We start from the raw sequence: 25668 nt of genomic DNA on the forward strand, positions 1-25668 counted from the left end.
AAATCTATTCTTCAGCCTTTTTGTTGCAGTCCTACCAAAGGGTCTCAGCCTGAAACACCGATTGTTGTTTTTTTTTTCTGTAGATGCTGCCTGGCCTGCTGAGTTCCTCCAGCATTTTGTATGTTCCATAATCATAGTGTTGGATTTTCCCCCACGGATTCCAGTTCAGACTCCTCCTCATCCTACCCATGAGCTGAATCTTTAGATAGTAGGCTATTTTCAAGTCTTGGAGAGAGTACTGCAGGAAAATCAGGGTTAGGGACATCAATAAGAAAGATTCAGGGGATGGCATGGTAGTGTAGCAGTTAGCATAACATTATTACAGCCCTGGTTAGCTGTGTTAATTTCCCACCACCATCTGTAAGGAGTTTGTACATTCTCCCTGTGACCTCATGGGTTTCCTCCCACATTCCAAAGACGTACAGGTTAGAAGGTTAATTGGTCACATTAGTCTAACTGGGTGGCACGGATCTGTTTGGGCCAGAAGGGCATGTTATGTGCTGTATCTCTAAATAAAAAATATATAATTTCATACACACGAGATTCTGCATATGCAAGACACACAAAATGCTGGAGGAACTCAGCAAATTAGGCAGCATCTATGAAGAGGAGTAAACAGTCAAAGTTTCAGGCCAAGACCCTTCATTAGGACCTTATTCCTCTCCCATGATGTGGCTTGATCTGCTGAGTTCCTCCAGAATTTTGTGTGTGTTGCTTACAATTTCATACAGCAGCTTCCAAAGCCCCAGGTGCACTGCATGCAGTGCAACAGTTCAAAAGTGCAGCTGGTGCAAGAAATGCAAATCAATGAAGCTAAGGCGAAGGCCATAACCAGTTACGTAACCACATTGCTACTGGCTAGTTATTTGGTAAATATGAGGCAGAAAGGTCACCGAGGCTAATCACGGCGGCAAACACCATTTCCAGTGGAAAGGCAGGTCTTCATCATTGATTCTAACATTGCCATCCATGAAAATCCCTGCGACAAACAAAAGCATGCACTTTAACGGCCCTCTTTTCAGATTTGATAGTGCTGAATGGTTCAGTTAACCGTCTCAGGCTGTGCAGCTTCAAAGTTCAATATAAATTTATTGTCAAATTATATATATATATCATCATATACTACCCTGAAATTCATTTTCTTGCAGGCATTCACAATAGAACAGAGGAATACAATAGAATCAGTGAAAAACTACACACAAAGACTGACAAAGAACCAACATGCAAAATGACAGACTAGGCAAATAAAAAAACAAATAATAATATAAAAAATAAGTGAATAAAAAATATTGAGAACATATAGTTGTAGAGGCCTTGAAAGTGAGTCCATAGGTTGTGAAGTCAGTTCAGTGTTGAACTGATTCGAGCTTTTCTTTACACCAAGGGATACACTTACAGGCTAAGGCACTGACATTCGTCAATCAGTATCACAAAGCGTGCAGGAATCCTGTCCCTTTTCTAAACGAAGGAACTGATTGTCAACTTGCAAGGAGACTTGAGGCATCCACTGATAGTCATGGTGATTGGTTCCAATGATGGAGTCATTAATTTGTCTTTTGCTTTTTATTTCACTCTGGAAACATATCTCAGTCAACCTAACCTCTGCAATGAATGGGAGAGGTGGGTGCTTGGAATGCGCTGTAGAGGCAGATACATCAGGACTTCTAAGAGATGTTTAGATAGGCACATGGATGTGAGGAAAATGGAAGGAGATAAAAATTGTGAAGGCAGAAAAGAATTGAGTTGGCCATTTGATTACTAATTTATTTGGTTTGGCACAACATTGTAGGCTGAAGGGCCTGTTCCTGTGCTGTACTGGCCTATGTTCTAATCACTTTTGACATGCAGCCACAAAGTAATGTAGTAAACCTGATAATTAGTTTATGCACAGTGAACATCTTTGAATAGTAACCACAACCGATAATTTTTTTCTAAGGTGAATTGACTGAGGGACAATCAGCCAGATCTCAATTTAAAGATAAAAAAAAATAACTATTTGTCAAAACGTATAGTGAAATGGGTTGTTTAAATCAAATCAAATCAGCGAGGATTGTGCTGGGCTAGCGTTGCCACACTTCCACCACCAAAAAAAAAGGAGGGAGAGAGAAACCGGGGAATTATAGACCGGTTAGCCTAACGTCGGTGGTGGGGAAACTGATGGAGTCAGTTATCAAGGATGTGATAACAGCACATTTGGAAAGTGGTGAAATGATCGGACAAAGTCAGCATGGATTTGTGAAAGGAAAATCATGTCTGACGAATCTCATAGAATTTTTTGAGGATGTAACTAGTAGAGTGGATAGGGGAGAACCAGTGGATGTGGTATATTTAGATTTTCAGAAGGCTTTTGACAAGGTCCCACACAGGAGATTAGTGTGCAAACTTAAAGCACACGGTATTGGGGGTAAGGTATTGGTGTGGGTGGAAAATTGGTTAGCAGACAGGAAGCAAAGAGTGGGAATAAACGGGACCTTTTCAGAATGGCAGGCAGGGACTAGTGGGGTACCGCAAGGCTCAGTGCTGGGACCCCAGTTGTTTACAATATATATTAATAACTTGGATGAGGGAATTAAATGCAGCATCTCCAAGTTTGCGGATGACACGAAGCTGGGTGGCAGTGTTAGCAGTGAGGAGGATGCTAAGAGGATGCAGGGTGACTTGGATAGGTTGGGTGAGTGGGCAAACTCATGGCAGATGCAATTTAATGTGGATAAATGTGAAGTTATCCACTTTGGTGGCAAAAATAGGAAAACAGATTATTATCTGAATGGTGGCCGATTAGGAAAAGGGGAGGTGCAACGAGACCTGGGTGTCATTATACACCAGTCATTGAAAGTGGGCATGCAGGTACAGCAGGCGGTGAAAAAGGCAAATGGTATGCTGGCATTTATAGCGAGAGGATTCGAGTACAGGAGCAGGGAGGTACTACTGCAGTTGTACAAGGCCTTGGTGAGACCACACCTGGAGTATTGTGTGCAGTTTTGGTCCCCTAATCTGAGGAAAGACATCTTTGCCATAGAGGGAGTACAAAGAAGGTTCACCAGATTGATTCCTGGGATGGCAGGACTTTCATATGAAGAAAGACTGGATGAACTGGGCTTGTACTCGTTGGAATTTAGAAGATTGAGGGGGGATCTGATTGAAACGTATAAAATCCTAAAGGGATTGGACAGGCTGGATGCAGGAAGATTGTTCCCGATGTTGGGGAAGTCCAGAACGAGGGGTCACAGTTTGAGGATAGAGGGGAAGCCTTTTAGGACCGAGATTAGGAAAAACTTCTTCACACAGAGAGTGGTGAATCTGTGGAATTCTCTGCCACAGGAAACTGTTGAGGCCAGTTCATTAGCTATGTTTAAGAGGGAGTTAGATATGGCCCTTGTGGCTACGGGGGTCAGGGGGTATGGAGGGAAGGCTGGGTTCTGAGTTGGATGATCAGCCATGATCATAATAAATGGTGGTGCAGGCTCGAAGGGCCGAATGGCCTACTCCTGCACCTATTTTCTATGTTTCTGTGTTGGGCCCTCAACTCACTAACCCTAATCGTACATCTTTGAAATGTGGGTAGACCGGGGAGAAGGTACAAACCCCTTACAAGTAGCAATGGGAATTGAACTCCAATCTTACAGATGGCACTGTGATAGCATTGCAACATCCTTTAGATTACATTCGGAGTAGTAACCACAACTAAATGATTGTTTCATTTTGCAAGGTGAATTGATTGAGGAATAATTGGCCAAATCACTGGGCAAGGTAGCCAGTTGAGAAAGCAAATAGAATTTAACATCAGGAACAGGACCTGGGATTCTGCTGACTTAAAATAAGGGGAAATACAATAAATGTTCTAAAAGGATTGATGGAAAAGGGGAAATATTGGGAAGAGAGGAGGGGAATGGGTGGAGGAAATAATGGAGTGATCTTCCTGGCATAATGGGATTTACCCAGGAGTTGGGTGAAATGTCACAGAATCTCACACTAGATGGTTCAGACTCTGTGGGATTAACTGAGTGATATTCAGAGAGTGAATCATCCACAAACTAGACCATCAGAATGGGTGCACCGGACCCTCTGCTGGGTTGGAGGCTGGCCCCTGAAGGCCAGCTCTGCTATTGGGGCTGCTCTCTAGTGTTAGCTCCATGTTGGATTGCTTTCGGCTGTAGGAGATGAGGAACTGCTATGTGCTTGTTCTTGCAGGAACATGGCTCCAGGGCAATATCCCATGCACCATCAATCTTCACACCATGCTACTCAGGGACTTGTGCTAATATTATTTTGTGACAATATATGCTATCTTAACTATATGTGTTGTGTGTGACTGGGATTTGCACATTGGCACCCGAGGAACACTGTTTCATTTAGCTTTATGCATGTGTATGGTTGAATGGCAATTAAACTTGAGTTTGAACTTGCTTTTCCTTAAAAGAAAGCATTTTTTTTAAGCTTTGTTAGAACTGCAGTGTGTGTTTGCAACACTGCATCACCGTGATCCCAAACACTTTAAAAAAAAACGATTAGGGTTAGTTAAATGCAATGCTGGAATAGCCAAAACTCTTGCACTTGGCATTACAGGAATGGATATTGTGATCTTCTATGACGTCCGGTGTAATATTTGCTTGGTTGCACATATTACATTTGACACCATAGGAAATTGCAATGTGGGTTGAGAATAATTTAACAGGAATAATTAAGACTTCCCATCAGCTGTAACTACCTCATTCTAAGTCTTCATCAAGGTACCTTTGAGTTACTTACAGAGGCTACACAGATATCTTAATTGAATTAAAGACAGGTGAGACATCCAGTAAGATGAAATTGTGTCAGATCTATTAGAAAATATATATGAAATTTAAGGAGGTTCTTACTGAGAACATGGATCTTGGCAGATCCTTGTGGAGCAAAACTGGGTCAGAATGGCTTAATTCTGCTTCTAAGTCTGATGGCTATAAGACAAAATCTCAGTTGAGCATACGTAGATGGCATGCCCAAAGTTATACAACGCTATACAAAGCAGGAAGGTCTAGGTCTTAATCCAAGTCACATTAGTTGATCTCACCTTTGGGTGAAGATACTGCAATTGACTTCACTGTCAAAAGAGTTAAAAACAAGTGGCCACTCTTAGTGACAACCCATGGATGAAAGCTACGCTGAAAGAATTTATGAGCCAGGTGCCTTCAAACGATTACTGCCTTCTAAAATCACTAAATGATCAGAGCTACATTATTTATTTGTCATGTATATCTAAACATACAGCGAACTGTGTCTTTTGTATCAACGACCAACACAGCTTACAAATGCCACAATGCTTTCAGCGGCAATATAACATGCCCACAATTCACTAACCCTAACCTGCAAGTCTTTGGAATGTGGGAGGAAACTGGAGCACCCAGAGGAAACCCAATCAGTCACAAGGAGAACATACAAATTCCTTAAAGACAGCAGCGGGAATTGGACTTTTTGCTAGCACTGTAAAGTGTAATGATAGTTGCCACACTACTATGCTGCAAAACGAGGGGATGATCTTGTTGCAATATCGGGTGCATGACAGGGTTAATGTTTATGATGTTCTCTCAAATGGGAGAGTCTTATAGAAGGTGACTGAATGACAGATCAGGGGTGATCATTTAAAACTGAGTTGTATAAGTACCTTCTTGGAGAGGTGGTGGCTCTCTGAAGGACTGTGGAAGTTATATTATTGGGGGTACTTAAAGAGGACTTCTGAAATACCAGGGGATTGAGGGCATTGGGAACTGGCAGAGAGGTGAGTTGGGGCACAATTGCAGTGAATGGTGGATCAGCCCTGAGGGGCCAAATGGCCTGTTGCAGCTCCTATTTTCTTCTGTACTTATCTGAGCACAATGAATGGCCTGTTAGGTGACTGAGATCTGAGTATTTCCCAGCGAACATTTGTCCCAGAAAAAAGTGAGGGATACCTTTTTAACAAGATAAAAAGCAGTTAATGACATTGAGGGTCTTTCCCTTTAATTTTGCATGACTGAACTTTAGAAGTTAACAGCAACCGTAGAATGCGGTACCAAGCCCCGGACAGAAAACAGCTTCCTCCAAATCACTGCAAAACACAAACTTCTCCAGAGTAATCAGTGGTGATGTGGCTAGCCAGCAATGGGCTGAGCTCAGAACTGGGCTGCCGTACAACCAGAATCACGCGTGACTCATGAGCTATGTTCCCTCTAAGCTGTGCGCACACGTTTTTCAACCAGCGCACCAAGGAAATTAATGTGCGCACAAAAGGTTAGTTACCTAAAATAATGTAGTAGTTAATAATTATACTTATTGAAAATAATCTTTTAGCTAACTGTTTCTGTTAACTAGTTAGTCGGTTTTTCAAATACCACAATGCACGTCACTAATTTACGTCACCTCACCTTTCCTGTTCCGGTTTGTACAGCTGCATCACGGCAGCAGCCATCTTTGGCAGACAGTGTTCATATCGTAAAGTTTACAAAGATCTGTTTCAAATCCTGTAGATAGCTTACTAAGTTTTTATTGAAAAAGATCAGTCAAATGACCCTGTGGTTAAATACTGTCACAAGAAATTGATAAACATCACATACAAAGTAGCTTTACAGGTTTTGAGTGATGTCTTTCATGAACTGGCTGCACTGTGCAAGGTTCTGCAAAAGAGTGGCCTGACACCGATTGATTCACTTCATTTTGCGTGAGGCAAAATTAACAAGAATAGAAAGCAGTATCTGGGAGACAATGTTTTGTGGAGTGACAAAGTTAAAAGTTTTGCTAAGCTAACAACGTGAAGAAAACGTCACAGTAGATACAAGTTCGCTGTTTACTTTTATAAATAGTCTTTGTGTTCATTTAGAAGAAAGGTTTCCTGAAGATGAGGTACAAGAATGGTCAGCTTTTGATTTCTCCGCAATTGCAGATTGTGACTTCACATTTGGCGATGAACAAGTTAGTGCCTTATGTCTAAAATATCATGATTTTCTAGCTGAAGATATTGTAATAGTTAGACAGTTTAATGATTTCAAATTTTCTGTGCAAGAAGAAATTAAATCCAAACTGATTTCAAACTTTGCTCAAATGGTGGCATTTGTACTTCAAAATGAACAGTTTTGCGACCTTGCACAGTTGATGGACATTGGGGGAACCTTTCTTGCGTCTAGTGCGGACTGTGAGTGAGGTTTTAGCCTAATGAATCAACTCAAAAACATGCTGAGGAACCGTTTAGGTGAATGTCATTTGGATCTGTTAATGAGAATCAAAAGCCATCAATTGTCTATAGAGTTTACAAAGAATGGGTAAATGCCAAAGACAGGAGAGGGAAAAAAATAACTGAGTGACTTAAATATGTTTGTTATTTTGTTGTTATTCTGTGCAGTTTTATGTCAAATATTTTGTAAACCTACATAAACTGTGCCATGTGTGCATTCAGTGCGCGCATACTTTTGTCACAGGAAAAAAATTTGCACAACATAAGATTTTTGCGCACACTGACTACTAAAAATTAGAGGGAACATTGCTCATGAGGAGCTGTGCTTTCATCTGGAACTTTGTATAACAAAAGGCCGAATAAGAAAGCATTTGGTACATAGTAATTTGAAGCTTGGATCAGATGTGCATTTATACTGTTGCAACTGAATTTAGGTAGTGGTTTTAGTATTCCTTTGATCATCCTTTACAATATTTCGAGCTAGCTACAATGGCACCAGAGTCTCTATTACAACATATACTGTGCAAGAATTGTACATTTCGTTTTCCAGCAACACAGGGTATCAGAAGCTGCATTACTATTAATTTTCCTGTAATTAAAAAACAATATTCAGTGATACAGCACAGAAAAGGTCCTTCTGGCCCAAAGGGTGCACTGCCCAGCAACCCATCTATTTAATGTTAGCCTCATCATGTGACAATTTACAATGACCAATTAACCTACTAACCTGTACGTCTTTGGACTGAGAGAGGAAACCGGAACATCCAGAGGAAACCCACACGGTCATGGGAGAACATACAGACTTCTTACAGAAGGCACTGGAATCGAATACCGGACTCCAACGCCCCGAACTGTAACAGCGTTGCACTAACCGCTACACTACCGTTAATTGTTACACCTCTGACACCCTACGTCCATTGTTCCCAAATATAAAACAGAATCCTTTGTAAAATGGCCACCGTCCTTTTAGTAAAGAAAGTTCTGTATTTAAACATCCATATAAAGTAATGGGTTAGAGATAGTTTAAACATTAAATGGGTGCAAACATTAACATGTAGTTTGGATTTAGACATATACATTTCAATGGTCAATCAGTCGAGATCAAATTCAGAACAAGCACACCTCCTCCGTTAATATCAGTTATGCTGTACATAATTAACAGCACACGCTAAATTCTGTTAAAGGTTAAAGTGCCAATCAATTCCTTCCATCATTTCTGCAAACTACACAGAAGTGGTTCAAATTTGATGCCTGCTGCCGGCATATTTTATTTGCACACATCCAGCATTTTTTCGTAAATAAGACAGCACAATAATGCTGCAGCTTTTTTTGTAATATTTCTGATTCCTTATGGATTCAATCACCACTCTATTAGGTAGTTTTTTTCTTACAAAATTCTACCAAGCAACATTATCACAGTTAATTTTTTGTAACATCAGATTCAAGAGTGACCTCTATGCTTTGTCAAAAGAATTGAGTTCTTTTTTCAAAAAGTTCCTTACAAAGGAGTTAGTTATTTCAAAAAAAATCACCCTTTTACTCATGTCTATTGACCTAGAAGACAGAATGACACATTGTCCACAAAAAATATAGCTTAAAGCACATATTACAGACAGTACTCCCTTGAAAAGCCAAGTAGTCCACATTAAAGTAAACACCAGCCCTCTTGCCAAGTGACAAAAATAAGTAAATGTTTAGAATACATTTGGGATTCTGCAAATCCAATCAACTTACCCGGATCATGTCAGATCTCTGGGACACTGGCAGATTCTGCAGTCAGACACGATCGAGGGTAACCAGGATACGCAGCATCATATTGTACAGGTTACACTACTTTTTAGTAAACATTCCCCTTTCTCTTCCGCCCATGCCAACCCTCCCATTCCCAATCAAACAATGTTTTATTTACATATTGATGCGTTGGTTTATTGATAACTGTTATAAAGTCTTATTTTTCTTGCAATTAGACAACATGGCAACTTAAAAATGCTTTGAGAAACAGCATGGCACAAGTTAACAGTGGCAGTACCAGGGACTGGGTAAGTGCACCTATGTAGTTACACGCAAGCTATACACCACGTCTCTGTTCTGGCTGGACAACGTCAAAACTGTTCTTCAAAAAGAAGTGATTCTTGCCATGGCCAAAGTGCCCCGTTGTCTTTCACTGTGCACGAGCACCTGCCTTCAGCTTTTCGAACATGCAGAACTTCTCATTGTGTCTTATGGCGTGCCGCCGAAACTAATGCCAGTAAAAACACTAATGCATGACAGGGAAAACTTCTGGAATAATGCAAAATTTGAGGCAAAGCACATTTGCCATTAAGTGTGTAAGTGTTTTGTTTTTGTTGTTTTTCTTCTGTTTCCAAAGGATGCAATTTTGAGATTAGTCTCTGCACGCACCACTAGAGTGTCCCCAACTGTCATTCCCACGTTGCTGCATTTGATACTCCGCAGTAGTCTCTTGTGCGTGTAGCATGTGGTGCATGGCACTATGTTATGATGTTGGACATAAATTCTAAGAAACGCTTTGAGTATTGTTCGGGGTTAACTGTTGATATCTCAGCACCAGCCTGCAATGCACAAACAAACAATGCATTATTTCAATGGAAAACCATCCTCAGAAACCATTAACCCCTCAAGAGTCAACAAGTGCAGACTGTTAAAATGGTTACCTTCCTGTTCAATTAACAATAAGGAATTAATTGTATTGAGCAACACACACAAAGTGTTGAGGAATTCAGGCTTGACGAAGGCTCATAGATGCTACCTGAATTGCTCAGTTCTTCCAGCAATTTTTGTGTGTTGCTCAAGATTTCCAACATCTACAGATCTCTTTTGGTCCATCAAGTCTGCTCCTCCAAGATCTGCCAGAATTGTAGTTGTGCTGCCCCCGTGTCTTCCAAAGAGGTCATAATGGGGAGTTCCCCAGGTTGTTGGGAGATGCATGGCCACAGGACACCACTTGGCTTCAGGGGGCACAAACTGAGACCCCTTCCATGAACCACCTGACAATGGTCTCCTGACAGCTCCTGCTACCAAAGGCCTTTCCAAATGACCATGATCAGAGACTTAGAAACAGTTTAAAATAATTACATTAAAAACATTTAAAAGTTGACACAAGAGATTCTGGAAATCTTGAGCAACATGTACAAAATGAAACACAATGTTGGAAAGTGTATGGTTATGCACTTTGGCAGAAGAAATAAACAGGCAGACTATTATTTAAATGGAGAGAGAATTCAAAGTTCTGAGATGCAACGGGACTTGGGAGTCCTCGTGCAGGATACCCTTAAGATTAACCTCCAGGTTGAGTCAGTGGTGAAGAAGGCCAATGCAATGTTGGCATTCATTTCTAGAGGAATAGAGTATAGATGTGATGTTGAGGCTCTATAAGGCGCTGGTGAGACCTCACTTGCGAGTACTGTGGGCAGCTTTGGTCTCCTTATTTAAGAAAGGATGTGCTGACGTTGGAGAGGGTTCAGGGAAGATTCACTAGAATGATTCCGGGAATGAGAGGGTTAACATATGAGGAACATTTGTCCGCTCTTGGACTGTATTCCTTGGAGCTTAGGAGAATGAGGGGGGCCTCATAGAAACATTTCGAAGTGGCAAGATTGTTTCCCATGGTGGGGGAGTCTAGTATGAGAGAGCATGACTTAAGGATTGAAGGGCGCCCATTCAGAACAGAAATGCAAAGAAATTTTTTTAGCCAGAGGGTGGTGAACCTGTGGAATTTGTTGCCACGGGCGGCAGTGGAGGCCAAGTCATTGGGTGTATTTAAGGCAGAGATTGATAGGTATCTGAGTAGCCAGGACATCAAAGGTTATGGTGAGAAGGCAGGGGAGTGGGACTAAATGGGAGAATGGATCAGCTCATGATAAAATGGCAGAGCAGACTCAATGGGCCGAATGGCTGACTTCTGCTCCTTTGTCTTATGGTCTTATGGTCAAAATGCTAGAGGAAGTCAGCAGGTCAGATCTGTAACATCATCTGTTTATTTTCCTCCATAGATCTATAGAGGGGAATGGACAGATGATTTTTCAGGCCAAGACCCGAAATGTTGACTGTTTATTCCCCTCCACAGATGCTGCCTGACACGCTGAGTTCCTCCCGAATTTTTTGTGTGTTGCTTAAAAGTTGACATTTTAAATAACGTTAATAGTTAAATTAACTTAAGTTAAAAATGCACAGACCACTCCGATGTTTAAATGAGGTTGACAAATCACATTGAAGTGAATTGGGCCACACCAGCTATGACTGGTGTAAACCTGAAAGGCTAGCTATGTAATGAGTAAGCAATTCAGTTCAGGCTGTTATGGAATACCCCTGACTCAATGGTGAGTCTGGTGGAAGAGCAAGAGCTCAGACGTTCAAAGAAAAATATTAAATTAAGAAATTTGCTGCTGATGTGTTACAAACTCACAACAAAAGAAGCGTTAAAAAGAAGTAACAGCATTGTATTTATTATCATAGACTTTTGGCCACTTGATTAGGTACAGGAGGCACCTAATAAAGTGGCCACTGAGTGTATGTTTATGGTCTTATGTTTATGTTTATAGGAAAGATGTCAATAAAATTGAGAGAGTACAGAGGAGATTTACTAGAATGTTGCCTGGGTTTCATCTCCTAAGTAACAGAGAAAGGTTGAACAAGTTGGGTCTTTATTCTTTGGAGTGTAGAAGGTTGAGGGGGGACTTGATAGAGGTATTTAAAATTATGAGGGGGATAGATAGAGTTGACATGGATAGGTTTTTTCCATTGAAAGTGGGGGATATTCAAACAAGAGGACATGAGTTGAGAGTTAAAGGGCAAAAGTTTAAGGGTAACATGAGGGGGAACTTCTTTACTCAGAGAGTGGTAGCTGTGTGGAACGAGCTTCCAGCAGAAGTGGTTGAGGCAGGTTCGATGTTGTCGTTTAAAGTTAAATTGGACAGCTATATGGACAGGAAAGGAATGAAGGGTTATGGGCTGAGTGCAGGTCGGTGGGACTAGGTGAGAGTAAGAGTTCAGTACAGACTAGAAGGGCCGAGATGGCCTGTTTCCGTGCTGTAATTATTATATGGTCTTCTGCTGCTGTAACCCATCCACTTCAAGGTTTGACACATGCGCTCAGAGATGCTTTCCTGCACGCCACTGTTGTGTGGTTAATAAAAGTGGCCACCAGGTGTAAAAGTGAGCAATGCAAATGGAAGACATTTATTTGCTAACTGCCCATATTTAACACGGAATATTTGGTGCTGAAGGCTTAGTGAGAGATTGGAGTGCATCTAGGTCTGAGGAGAGTGACAGGGTCTTTTGTTTTAATGGTTGATAACTGCACTGGTTAAGATTAAATATAAACATGCAGAAACCCATCAGTTTTTAACTAATTAATTAATAGTTTTTATTAATAGCTTTGTTACAATGCAAGGACTATTGCACTGAGGACCTGAATCATTTTTTAAAATATAGAATATATTCAAAACAGATCTGTCAGGACCTGTTGATCCTGGTTGTTTTAAAGGTAGTGAAAAGGTTAGAGGGAAACTCCACAATGAACTCAGAACTTCTCCAATAAAGTTCAATCTGCTATGCACCTCCACTATTTTCCAGTTCATTTCAGCTATCTTTTCATTTCAGTTCTGTGCCTGAGGTGCTGCGAAAGTAAGGTTGTCCATTGCACCTGTGTATACAAGAAGTTGTGCATATGACAATGAACTTAACTTTGACTTTGAATTCAACAGGATTCAGAGGACACAGACTCAGAGTACAAGGACTTCCATTTAGAACAGAAATGAGTAGGATTTTTTTTCGGACAGAAGGTGGTGAATATGTGGAATTTACTGCCATGGACGGATATGGAGGCCAAGTCATTGGGTATGTTCAAATTGGAGGTCGATACACTCTTGATTAATAATGGTGTCAAAGGTTACAGGGAGAAGGCAGGAGAATGGGGTTGAGAGGGATAATAAATCAGCCATAATGGAATGGCGGAGCAAGACTCGATGGGCCGAATGGCCTAATTCTGTATTAGATTGAGGCACTGGTCCAACATAATTTAACTCATAGGTCAATGATTTCCCAATGAATGTCTCCAATAAGACCAGAAGATATGAGAATTAGTCCAGTCGGCCTATCAAGTCTACTTCACCATTCTATCATGGTTGATTTATTATCCCCCTCAACCCCATTCTCCTGCCTTCTCCCCGTAACCTTTGACAGCCTTACTAATCAAGAACCTATCAACCTCAGCTTTACTCAATACTCAATGACTTGGTCTTGCAGTCAACTGCAGCAATGGATTTCACAGATTCACCACCCTCTGGCTAAAAAAACACAATGCTCATCTGTTCTAAATAGATTCTGAGGCTGTGCCATCTGGACCTAGACTCTCTTAGTATAGGAAACATCCTCTCCACATTCACTCTATCTAGGCCTTTCAATATTGGATAGGTTTCAATGAGATCCCCTGCCACTCTTTTAAACTCCAGTGAGTACAGGCCCATAGCTATCAAACACTCCTCATAGGTTAACACATAAAACCATAAGACGTAGGAGTAGAACTAGGCCATTCAGCCCATCAAATCCACTCTGCTATTTGATCATGGCTAATCTATTCCCCTCTCAGCCCCAGTTTCCTACCTTCTCCCCTTAACCCTTCATGCCCTGACTAATCAAGAACCTATCAACCTCTGCTTTAAATATATCCAATGTCTTGGCCTCCACAGCCGCCAATGGCAACGAATGAATTCCACAGATTCATCACCCTTTGGCTATGGAAATTCCTCCTCATCTCCTTCTAAACAGACATCCCCCTACTCTGAGGCTGTGCCCTCTGGACCTAGACTTCCCCACTATAGGAAACGTCATCTCCACATCCACTCCATCTAGGCCTTTCAACATTCAATACATTTCAATGATATCCCCCCCACCCCCCCCCATTTTTCTGAACTCCAGTGAGTAATGCTCCTCATATGGGAACTGTATTTCCCTCAATCCCAGGACTCTGCAGAGAGTGGTGCGGACAGCCCAGCACATCTGTAGTTGTGAACTTCCCATGATTCAGGACATGTACAAGGACAGGTGTGAAAATAGTACCTGAAGGATCATTGGGGACCCAAGCTATCCCAGCTGCTACCATCTGGGAAATGGTACTGCAACATAAAAGCCAGGACCAACAGGCTCCGGGACAGTTTCTTGCACCAGGCCATCAGACTGATGAACTCACGCTGATTTGAGTGTACTCTATATTACATTGACTCTTCTATTTATTATAAATTATTATAAATTACAATGATTGCACATTTACATGGAGACCTAACGTAAAGATTTTTACTTCTCATGTAAGTGAAGGATGTAAGTAATAAAGTCAATTCAATTCATTTGTGGAATCATCCTTTGAATCCTCTCCAATGTCAGCACATCCTTACAATTCTCCAAGTGAGGCTTCACCAGTGCCTTATAAAGCCCCAGCATTGTTTTTATATTCTAGTCCTCTTCAAATGAATGTTAATATTACATTTGCCTTCCTCACCACCGACTCAATCTGCAAGTTAACCTTTAGGGAATCCTGTACGAAGACTCCTAAGTCAATTTGCACCTCAGAGTTTTGAATTTTCTCCACACTTAGAAAATAGTCTACACTTTTATTTCTTCTACCAAAGTGCAGGATCATAAACTTCCCGACACTGTATCCCATCTGCCACATCTTTGCCCATTCTCCTAATCTGTCTAAGTCCTTCTGCAACCTCCCTGTTTCCTCAACAATACCTGCCCCTCCACCTATTTTCATATCGTTTGCAAAAAGCCATCAATTCCGTCACCTAAGTCATTGAAAAGGCTCCCTTTATTCTCACTCTTTGCCGCCTGCCAATGAGTCCATCCTCTATCCATGCTAGAATACTGTGGGCTCTTATCTTGTGAAACAGCCTCATGTGCAGCACCTTGTCAAAGGCCTTCTGAAAATCCAAGTACACAATATCCATCAATTCTCCTTTGTCTACCCTACTTGTTATTTCCTCAAAGAATTCCAACAAATTTCTCTGGCAAGATTTTCTCGTAAGGAAACCTTGTTGACTTTGGCCTATTTTATCATGCGTCTCTAAGTACCCTAAGACCAACCACTGAAGTTAGGCTAACTAGTCTGTCTCCTTCCTTTCTTGAAGAGTGGAGTGATATTTGCAAGTTTTTAGTCCTCTGTAGCCATTGCAGAATCTATTGACTCTTGAAAGATCATTACTAATGCCTCCACAATTTCTTTAGCCACCTCTTTCAGAACTCTGGTGTGGAGTCCATCTGGTCCAGGTGACTTATTTACCTTCAGATCTTTCAGTTTCCCAAGAACCTCTCTCCCTAGTAAAGGGAACTGCACTCACCTCTGCCCCCTGACATTCTCGAATTTCTGCATACTGCGAGTGTTTTCCACAGTGAAGAACAACACAAAATACTTATTCAGTTCATCCACCATTTCCTTGTCCCCGATTACTACCTCTCCAGTGTAATTTTCCAGCAGTCCAATATCTACTTGTACCTCTCTTTCACTCTTTATATATGTAATGATTGCACTGCTCCTGGGAAACGCTGTCTCATTCTGCCCTGCAGAGCTGATGTATGGTTAGAATGACAATAAAGTTTTTTGCATCTTGAATCTTGAATCTGAAAAATACATTTGGTATCCTCTGACATTATTGGCTCGCTTACCTTCATATTTTCCCGGCTTGTAGCTTTTTAGTTGGTTTTTAAAAGCTTGCTAATCCTTTAATTTCTCACTTTTTTGCTCTATTATATGCTCTCACTTTTGCTTTTTTTGTTGGTTTTGACACCCCTTGTCAGCTGTGGTTGCGTCATCCAGCCTTTAGAATGCACCTATCCTGCCCCTTCCGAATTTCAGAGCATTGCTGCTGTTCTGCCGTCATCCCTGCCAGTATCTCTCTCCAATCAACTTTGGCCAGCTCCTTTTCTAAGCCTGTGTAATTCCCTTTACACCACTGCAATGTGGACACTTCTTTTTATATAGAAACATAGAAAACCTACAGCACAATACAGGCCCTTTGGCCCACAAAGTTGTGCCGAACAGGTCCCTACTTTAGAAATTACTAGGCTTACCCATAGCCCTCTATTTTTCTAAGCTCCATGTACCTGTCCAGGAGTCTCTTAGAAGACCCTATCGTATCCGCCTCCACCACCGTCGCCGGCAGCCCATTCCACACACTCACCACTCTCTCCGTAAAAAACTTAACCCTGACATCTCCTCTGTACCACTCCCAAGCAACTTAAACCTCTGTCCTCTTGTGGCAGCCATTTCAGCCCCGGGAAAAAGCGTCTGACTATCCACATGATCCGTGCCTCTCATCATCTTATACACCCCTATCAGGTCACCTCTCATCCTCCGTCGCTCCAAGGAGAAAAGGCCGAGTTCACTCAACCTGTTATCTTCTCCCTCTCAAGTTTGCAGGCTGAATTCTATCATATTATGATCACTTTCTTCTAAAGGTTCCTTTACCTGAAGCTCCCTAATCAAATCTGGTTCATTACACATCACACAATCCAGAATGGCTGATTCTTTAGTGGGTTCAACCACAAGCTGCTCTAAAAAGTCATCTCGTAGGCATTCTACAAATTTTCTTACTTGGGACGCAAAATTAGCACCAACTTGATTTTCCCAATCTACCTGCATATTGAAATCCCTCATTATTGTTGTAACATTGCCATTTTGAGATGCATTTTCTATCTCCCATTGTAATTTGTAGCCCACATCCTGGCTACCATTGAGAGGTCTGCTTGTATATAACTTGCACCAGGGTCTTTTTAATCCTTGCAGTTTCCTTAACTCTACCCACAATGATTCTACATCTTCTGATCTTATGTCACCTCTTTCTAAGGATTTGATTTCATGTTTTACCAACAGAGCCTCCCCAGCCCTTTTGCCTACCTGCCTGTTCTTTCGATGCAATGCCTCTCTTTGAAGCTCCCAACTATGATCTTCTTTCAGCCACGACTCAGTGATGCCAACAATATCATATCTGCCAATCTCTAACTGTGCTACAATATCATTTACCTTATCCATAATACTGTGTGCATTCAAATATAATAGTGCTGTATTCATCACCCTTTTTGATTTTGTCCCCCATGTTACACTTTAACTCATCCCACTGACTGCAATTGTGCCCTATCATCTGCCTGTCTTTCCTCACAGTCTCACTACACACAGCCTCTGCTTGTATAATAACCGCCCCATCCTCAGCCCTATCACTCAGTTTGCCATCCCCCTACCAAATTCTTTTAAACCCTCCCCAAGAGTTCTAGCAAACCTGTCCATAAGGATATTGGTTCCCCTCAGGTTCAGGTGTAACCCATCCCTTTTGTACAGGTTATATCTTCCTCAGAAGATATCCCAATGATGCAGAAACCTGAAACTCTGCCCCCTGCACCAGTTCCTCAGCCATGCATTCACCTGCTGAATCATCCTGTTCTTACCTTTACAGGCAGCAATCCAGCGATTACTACCCTGGAAATCCTGCGTTTCAGATTTCTACTTAGCTCTCTAAATTCTCTCTTCAGGACCTCCTCTCTTTTCATTCCTATGTCACTGGTGCCAATATATAGCAAAACATCAGGCTGCTCCCCCTCCTCCTTTAGAATGTCATGGACCCTATCCGAGACGTCCCTGCCCCTGGCACCTGGGAAGCAGCATGCCATCCGGTGCTTCTATCACTTCCACAGAATCTCGTGTTTACTGCTCTGACTATGGAATCCCCTATCACTACTGCAAATCTCTTCTCCCCCCACTTTCCCTTCTGAGCCACAGTGCCAGAGACATGGTCACTGCTGCTCCCCTTTGGTAGGCACCCCCTCCCAGCAGTATCCAAAGCGGTATACTTATTATTGAGGGGAATGACCACAGTGGTACTCTGTACTGGCTGCCCTTTTCCTTTCCCTCTCCTGACCGTCACCCAGGTACTTGTCTCCTGCAACTAAGGGGTGACTACCTCCCTGTGGCTCCTATCTATCACCTCTCAGTTTTCCATATGAGCCAAAAGTCATTGAGCTGCAGCTCCAGTTCTCTGAGGAGAACCCTTTTCATTCATAGGATCATTCTCGTGAACCTTCTCTGGACCCTCTCCAATGCCAACACATCCTTTCTTAGATAAGGGTCCCAAATCTGCTCACAATATTCCAAGTGTAGTCTGACCAATGCCTTATAAAGCCTCAGCATTATATTCTTGCTTTTATAGAAACACAGAAAACCTACAGCACAATACAGACTCTTCGGCCCAGAAAGTTGTGCCAAACATGTCCTTACCTTAGAAATTACCTAGGGTTACCCATAGCCCTCTATTTTTCTAAGCTCCATGTACCTATCCAGGAGTCTCTTAAAAGACCCTATCGTATCTTCCTCCACCACAATTGCTAGTAGCCCATTCCACGCACTCACCACTCTCTGCGTAAAAAACTTACCCCTGACATCTCCTCTGTACCTACTCCCAAGCCCTGGGAAAAAGCCTCTGACTATTCACACGATCAATGCCTCTCATCATCTTGTACACCTCTATCAGGTCACCTCTCATCCTCCATCGCTCCAAGGAGAAAAGGCCGAGTTCACTCAACCTATTCTCATAAGGCATGCTCCCCAATCCAGGCAACATCCTTGTAAATCTCCTCTGCACCCTTTCTATGGTTTCCACATCCTTCCTGTAGTGAGGCAACCAGAACTGAGCACAGTACTCCAAGTGAGGTCTGACCAGGATCCTATTTTGTTGCAACATTACCTCTCGGCTCCTAAACTCAATCCCATGATTGATGAGGGTCAATGCGCCGTATGTTTTCTTAACCACACAGTCAACCTGCGCAGCAGCTTTGAGTGTCCTATGGACTCAGACCCCAAGATCCCTCTGATCCTCCACACTGCCAAGAGTCTTCCCATTAATACTATATTCTGCCATCATACCTGACCTACCAAAATGAACCACTTCACACTTATCTGGGTTGAACTCCATCTGCCACTTCTCAGCACAGTTTTGCATCCTGTCAAAGTCACGCTGTAACCTCTGACAGCCCTCCACACTATCCACAACACCCCCAACCTTTGTGTCGTCAGCAAATTTACTAACCCATCCCTCCACTTCCTCATCCAGCTCATTTATAAAAATCACAAAGAGAAGGAGTCCCAGAACAGATCCCTGAGGCACACCACTGATCACCGACTTCCATGCAGAATATGACCCATCTACAACCACTCTTTGCCTTCTGTGGGCAAGACAGTTCTGGATCCACAAAGCAATGTCCCCTTGGATCCCATGCCTCCTTACTTTCTCAATAAGTCTTGCATGGGGTACCTTATCAAATGCCTTGCTGAAATCCATATACACTACATCTACAGCTCTACCTTCATCAATGTGTTTAGTCGCATCCTCAAAAAATTCAATCAGGTTTGTAAGGCACGACCTGCCCTTGACAAAGCCATGCTGACTATTCCTTATCATATTATGCCTCTCCAAAATGTTCATAAATCCTGCCTCTCAGGATCTTTTCGATCAACTTACAAACCTCTGAAGTAAGACTCACTGGTCTATAATTTCCTGGGCTATCTCTACTCCCTTTCTTGAATAAAGGAACAACATCCGCAACCCTCCAATCCTCCAGAACCGCTCCCATCCCCATTGACGATTCAAAGATCATTGCCAGAGGCTCAGCAATCTCCTCCCTCGCTTCCCACAGTAGCCTGGGGTACATCTCGTCCGGTCCTGGTGTTCCATCTACCACTTCTTTGCCCATTCTCTAATCTGTCCAAGTCTTTTTGCAGACTCCCTGCTTCCTTGACACTACCCGCCTCTCCACCTATCTTTGTATTCATTGTCCAGATCATTGACATTTAAAGTGGAAAGAATCGGCCCCAACACTGACCACTGTGGAACACCACTAATTACCGGCAGCCAACCTTTGTGCCACTCTTTGCCTCCTGCCAATCAGCTAATGCTCTATCCATGCTGGTATCTTTCCTGTAATACCATGGGCTCTTATCTTGTTAAGCAGCCTTATGTGCAGCATCTTGTCAAAGGCCTTCTGAAAATCCAAGCAAATAACGTCCTTTGTCTATACTGTCTGATATTTCCTCAAAGAATTCCAACAGATTTGTCAGGCAAGATTTCCCCTTTGGAAACCAAGCTGACATTGGCCTTGACTAGGTTGCAACTGGTTTTGTTGAGTCAGAATCCACTGGGAATTCAAGTCAAAATGGCCAAGCTCACTAGTTCTATAAATTAGAGGGTAGGAAGGAGTAAAAGAGACACAAGAGATTCTCTAGGTGCTGGTAATCATTATGAAGGCACACAAAACGTTGGAGGAATTCAGCAGGCCAGGCAGCATCTATGAAGCAGTCGGTATTTCAGGCCAAATCTCTTGATCAGGATACTGCCTGACCTGCTGAGTTCCTCCAGTACTTTTGTGTGTTACTCAGGAGTAAAAGAGAGCTGGATTAGTGCCACGTAATAATTAGAGAAATTCATTGAAGAACAACACCGATCATCATTCCAATCATCAACTCCGAGGATGTCACATTCTGCCAGCGACCCCGGGTTTCCACTGGGTGCTCTGGTTTCCTCCCACCACCCAACAGTACTGACTGAGATACATTTTGAGGAGATACCATGACTGAGATAGGGAGAAGATGCGGGAAAAAGCAACAAAGACAATGAACAGAACAAAATATCTGACGATACCTCAGTAATGTGCAAAAATTGGATCTGAATTCAGGCTCTATTGGGACAACTGCTTGTCTGTTAATAGGATTAACACCTTATCCTTGCAGCATACAAGTAATCGTTTACAGGCTCATCAACATCTCCACCCACTAACCCACCCCTTCACAGCCTCAACCACTACTACTTTACCAAAGAAAGGGGCTTCCCTTCCTCCACCATCAATGCTGCCCTAACCCGCATCTCTTCCATTTCACACACATTTGACCTCAACCCATCCACCCAGCACCCCACCAGGGATGGGGTTCCTCTTGTCCTCTACGACCCCACGCCTCTACATCTAGTAAATAATTCGCCGTAACTTCCGCCATCTCCAACGGGTTCCCACCACGAAGCATATCTTTCCCCACTTTCTGCTCTCCACAGGGATCACTTGCTACATGACTCCCTTGTCCATTCATCCCTCCCCACTGATCTCCCTCCTGGCACTTATCCTTGCAAACCGAACAAGTGCCATGCCTGCCACTATCCCTCACTACCATTCAGGGCCCCAGTCCTTTCAGGTGATGCAACACTTTCCCTGTGGCTCTGTTGGGGTCATCTACTGAATCTGGTGCTCCCAGTGTGGGGTATATTGGTGAGACCTGATGTAGATTGGGACTCTGTTTCACCGAGCACCTACAGGTCTGGCAGAAAAAGTAGGCTCTCCCAGTGGCTACTAATTTTAATTCCACTTTCCATTCCCATTCCGACATGTCAGTCCATGGCCTCCTCTACTGCCGCAATGATCCCATTGAAGGAACAACACCTTATACTCCGTCTGGGGAGCCTCCAACCTGATGGCATGAACATTGACTTCTTGAACTTCTGGCACTACCCTCCCACCCCTTCCTCATTCCCATTTCCCTCTCTTTCCTTATCTCCTTTTACCTGCCCATCATCTCCCTCTGGTGCTCCTCTCACTTCTCTTTCTTCCATGGCGTTTTGTCCTCTCCCTTCAGGTTCTCCCTTCTTCAGCCCTTTATCATTTTTCACCAATCAACTTCCCAGCTCTTTACTTCACCACTCCCAGTTTCACCTATCACCTACTACCTTGTATTTCTTCCTCCCCTCCCCCACCTTCTTATGCTGACCTCATCTTTTTACTCCAGTCCTGATTAAGTGTCTTGGCCCAAAACGTCAACTGTACTCTTTTCCATCGACACTGCCTGGCCTGCTGAGTTCCCCCAGCATTTAGTGTGTGCTGCTTTATCATTCTCTGTCTATCACCCATGTACACACACTCCTGTGCCTAGTGTTATTTTTATTAACATACAATCAATGAATACAAGCTATCTTATGTATTTTTATTTATTGTGCTTTTACAAAATTATTATTGTTCTTTATCTTATTGTGCTTCATTGGAGCTGGAGTAACAATTATTTCATTCTCCTTTACACTTGAGTACTGGAAATTTAAACAATCTTAAATCTTGAGGATATGTGCAAGTTGCTTCTGGATAAAGCGCAGGGGCAGAGAAACTGGTATTATTAATCATTCTCAAATTCTCCATATCTCCAAATGTGCCCAGAGTTTGAATTTAATTGTCACAGGTGATCTACTTACCCCGTGTTTCACTGTTTTGGCAGCATGGGCAGCTTTCTTCTTTGCATCATAATGAGTTAAAATGTCAATTATTGCCATAAAGAAAACTTCTTTCCTTGGGGCATCTGGAAAATTAGCCAGTATGACTGACATTAGAGAACAAGACTATTACAACTTAGTTATGATGTAAGCACTAGAGAACACATTCTTTTTGAAATGTGCAGCTGTGACCACAATAACTTTACAAACTCACATTTGCATACTTTCTGCACATATAACAATTCACCCAAGACCCCGGTGAGACAGAGTGGGAGATGGAACAGAACATCGCTTTTCACACACACCATCTAATTAGCTAATCACAATTTCCGTGACAACGGTCAATCACAACAGTGTTCCTGGTCATCACCATGGCAATAGTGACCACCTAATTAGTAACTTCATTGGTAAGGCATGAAATTGATGGAAATGCTAAGTCCAAGTCTACAAGCTCCAGGCTTGTTAGATTTAATGTTTAAAAAGAAACATTCCTGATACTGTTCTCCATTTTAATAACAACCATATATTACAATGCCATCCTTACTATATTAAATAAACTGCAGGCAGTCTACCCACTGATTATTGAAATATAAAGACAGTAAATTTCCCAGATGCTGCTGTCTGGAAAAACTATTTATTCGACTAAAACCAAGAAACAGAAGAGTGCAGTGGGATGTAGGCTGTGTTTGGAGCAACTAAAACACTTGATTGTAATTTAGTTGCTGATATAAAACTTCCAAATCAGAATCAGATTTATTACCACTGATATTGGTTGTAAAATTTGTTGTTTTATGGCAGCAGTACAGCACGATACATATAATATACTACACACACACACACACACACACACACACACACACACACACACACACAGTGGATCCTAGTTAATTGGGCATTTGGGCAGCTGCTTATTTGGGACAACTCTAAAGAAAAAAAGCTAATCGAGAAAATAGTCAGAATTCTCTTCGTTTATTTGGGACACTATACTGCTTAATTGAGGCAGGAGACTGTGAACAGTTTTCTAACTGGTGTCAGTCGTGTGTAATTGCACTACACTGCAGTTTTTAGATAGTGCCAGTTCTGTGTGTTTGTGTTCAAAAACAGCGACTTTTTGTCACTGATTGTTGAAGAGAAATAAGCAGTAAGACAATTCAGAACCGTTTTGCTCACTGTGGTTTCAAGCATTCAGGCTTCGAGATGCCACAAATGGCCAGGAGTGAAATGAAACATCTACTTCAACAGGTTAGGACCTACAAAGAATTTGAAGAAATCAACAATCATCTGAAATGTTACAATGCTGTTGATGATACAATGTATTTAATTTAAATACATAACTTGTTACCCAGTTTGTCTTTTTTATACCTTTTAACTATTTCCATGAAACTCTGGCTAATTGCAACAGCTGCTTAATTTGGCCAAAACGTACTGGTCCTGATGTGTTCCAATTAACTAGATTTCTGTGTGTGTGTGTGTGTGTGTGTGTGTGTGTGTGTGTGTGTGTGTGTGTGTGTGTATTTACATTAAAAAGTTACTGACCATAAGACATAGGAACAGAATTAGGTCATCTGGCCCATTGAGTCTGCTCTGCCATTCCATCATGGCTGATTTTTTTTATCCTTCCCAACCCCCTTCTCCTGCCTTCTCCCTATATCGTTTGATGTCCTTACTAATCAAGAACCTATCAAGCTCTACTTTAAAGTAGTACTCATGAGCTGTTCAGAAATCATAGTGGGCGGAAATTAAATATTTTGTGGATAATTGGGCATGGTATGTGCCAGGTGAACTGGTATTGGGTTCCAGTGAACTAGAGTGAAAGCCATTATAGTCTCTCCCTGTATTATGAACACCTGACTTATGGATGCACAATTGGGAGAATGAACCATAACAACTGGGGGCTGGGTGGAGCCGAGTAGAGCTGGGAGCACTGAGCTAGGAAGAGAGGCCGCCAGCCACATTTCTCACACCTGCTCACTCTCCCAACTCCACTGTTCCTCTGATCCTCTCCCACTCACTGTTGCTGATCTCCCAATTATGGAAAATTCATGTTATAAATGGTTCGCAAGAATGGAACCCTTTTGTAAACTGCGGACTGCCTGTACTCGCTCAATTTTTGCGTTGGATTTACCATCTTTGCAAAATCATGGTCCTGTACAACCTTAAACAATCTACAAGGTTGAAGGGGTTTGGATTAGAAATGAGAAATGTTTCAATCTATGTAACACCTTAGGTCACATTATTGAAATGACTCCCAGAATTTCACATACACTGAATTGTTGTCATACAGTTAAATAAGGTCACCATTGTGCACTTGAAATGTTCCATCAACAGGAAATAAGCATTGAAAAACAAAACAAATATAGAAAATCCCAAATCAAAGAAGGAAAGTTGACCAGTGTAAACTCCTCCTTCAAAAAGTAGATTCCCATCAGGGAAGAGGCTATGCAGCATTCATGCCAGGACCTCCAGACACAAAAACAGTTACTTCCCCTAAGCCATCAGGCTGATCAACACCTCCACCCATTAACCCACCTCACCACTCCCCCCCCCCCCACCACCACTACATTCACATCAGCAACTCCTCTCCACAGGCCTTCAGCACCTTCACCTCCTCCCCATGAACCTCATGCGTACTCTCCACATCTCAGACCTACACTGACACAGTCACTCCCCTACTGTGCTTTCATATGGCCTGCTGCTACCAAGAAGAGTTTGTCTTATCAAAAGTCACTTTGTCACTTTATCATTTCCCATTAGTCACTTTATGCTCAGATACTTTATATACACACAATCTATATATTGAAGTTTGGAAAATATTTTTCACTGTTTTTTATTTAAATATACAAAATGGTAACAAGCCTAATCAGCCTGCGCCACCAAATTTCACCCATATGACCATCTGTAAACACAAGAGCTTTTGCAGATGCTGGAAATCCAGAGCCACACAAACAAAATGTTGGAGGAACTCAGCAGGTCAGGCTACATCTATGGAAATGAATAAATAATCAATGTTTTGGGCAGAGACCCTTCATCAGGATGAGAAAGGAAAGAGGAGATGCCAGGATAAAAAGGTGCGGGAGGAAAGGATTACATTTTAAAAGGTGATAGGTGGAAAAGGCAAAGGCTGAGAGAGGAGGGTGGACCAAGGGAGAAAGGGAAGGAGGAGGGTCACCAGAGGAGATGATGAGC

At 42.2% G+C, this 25668-nt stretch overlaps 1 protein-coding gene across 7 annotated transcripts in view; it reads right to left on the reverse strand.

Moving 5' to 3' along the window:
* Positions 1-4665: 4665 nt before the first annotated feature.
* The window catches only part of LOC134340419 (phosphatidylinositol 5-phosphate 4-kinase type-2 beta), a 258524-nt gene continuing 237521 nt past the window's right edge, over positions 4666-25668 (reverse strand). For 3 of the 7 annotated variants that reach the window (XM_063037629.1, XM_063037630.1, XM_063037626.1), the window contains exons 10-11: positions 22465-22589; positions 4666-9753 (exon numbers count right to left, since the gene is read on the reverse strand). In XM_063037629.1, coding sequence (XP_062893699.1) covers positions 9673-9753; positions 22465-22589 — 206 coding nt within the window. In that variant the 3' untranslated portion in view covers positions 4666-9672. The remainder of the gene's footprint in view (positions 9754-22464; positions 22590-25668) is intronic. The other 4 variants (XM_063037625.1, XM_063037628.1, XM_063037624.1 and 1 more) reach the window with 4 other exon arrangements.

Source organism: Mobula hypostoma, chromosome X1 (genome assembly GCF_963921235.1).
Source record: "Mobula hypostoma chromosome X1, sMobHyp1.1, whole genome shotgun sequence".
Classification (NCBI taxonomy): domain Eukaryota; kingdom Metazoa; phylum Chordata; class Chondrichthyes; order Myliobatiformes; family Myliobatidae; genus Mobula; species Mobula hypostoma.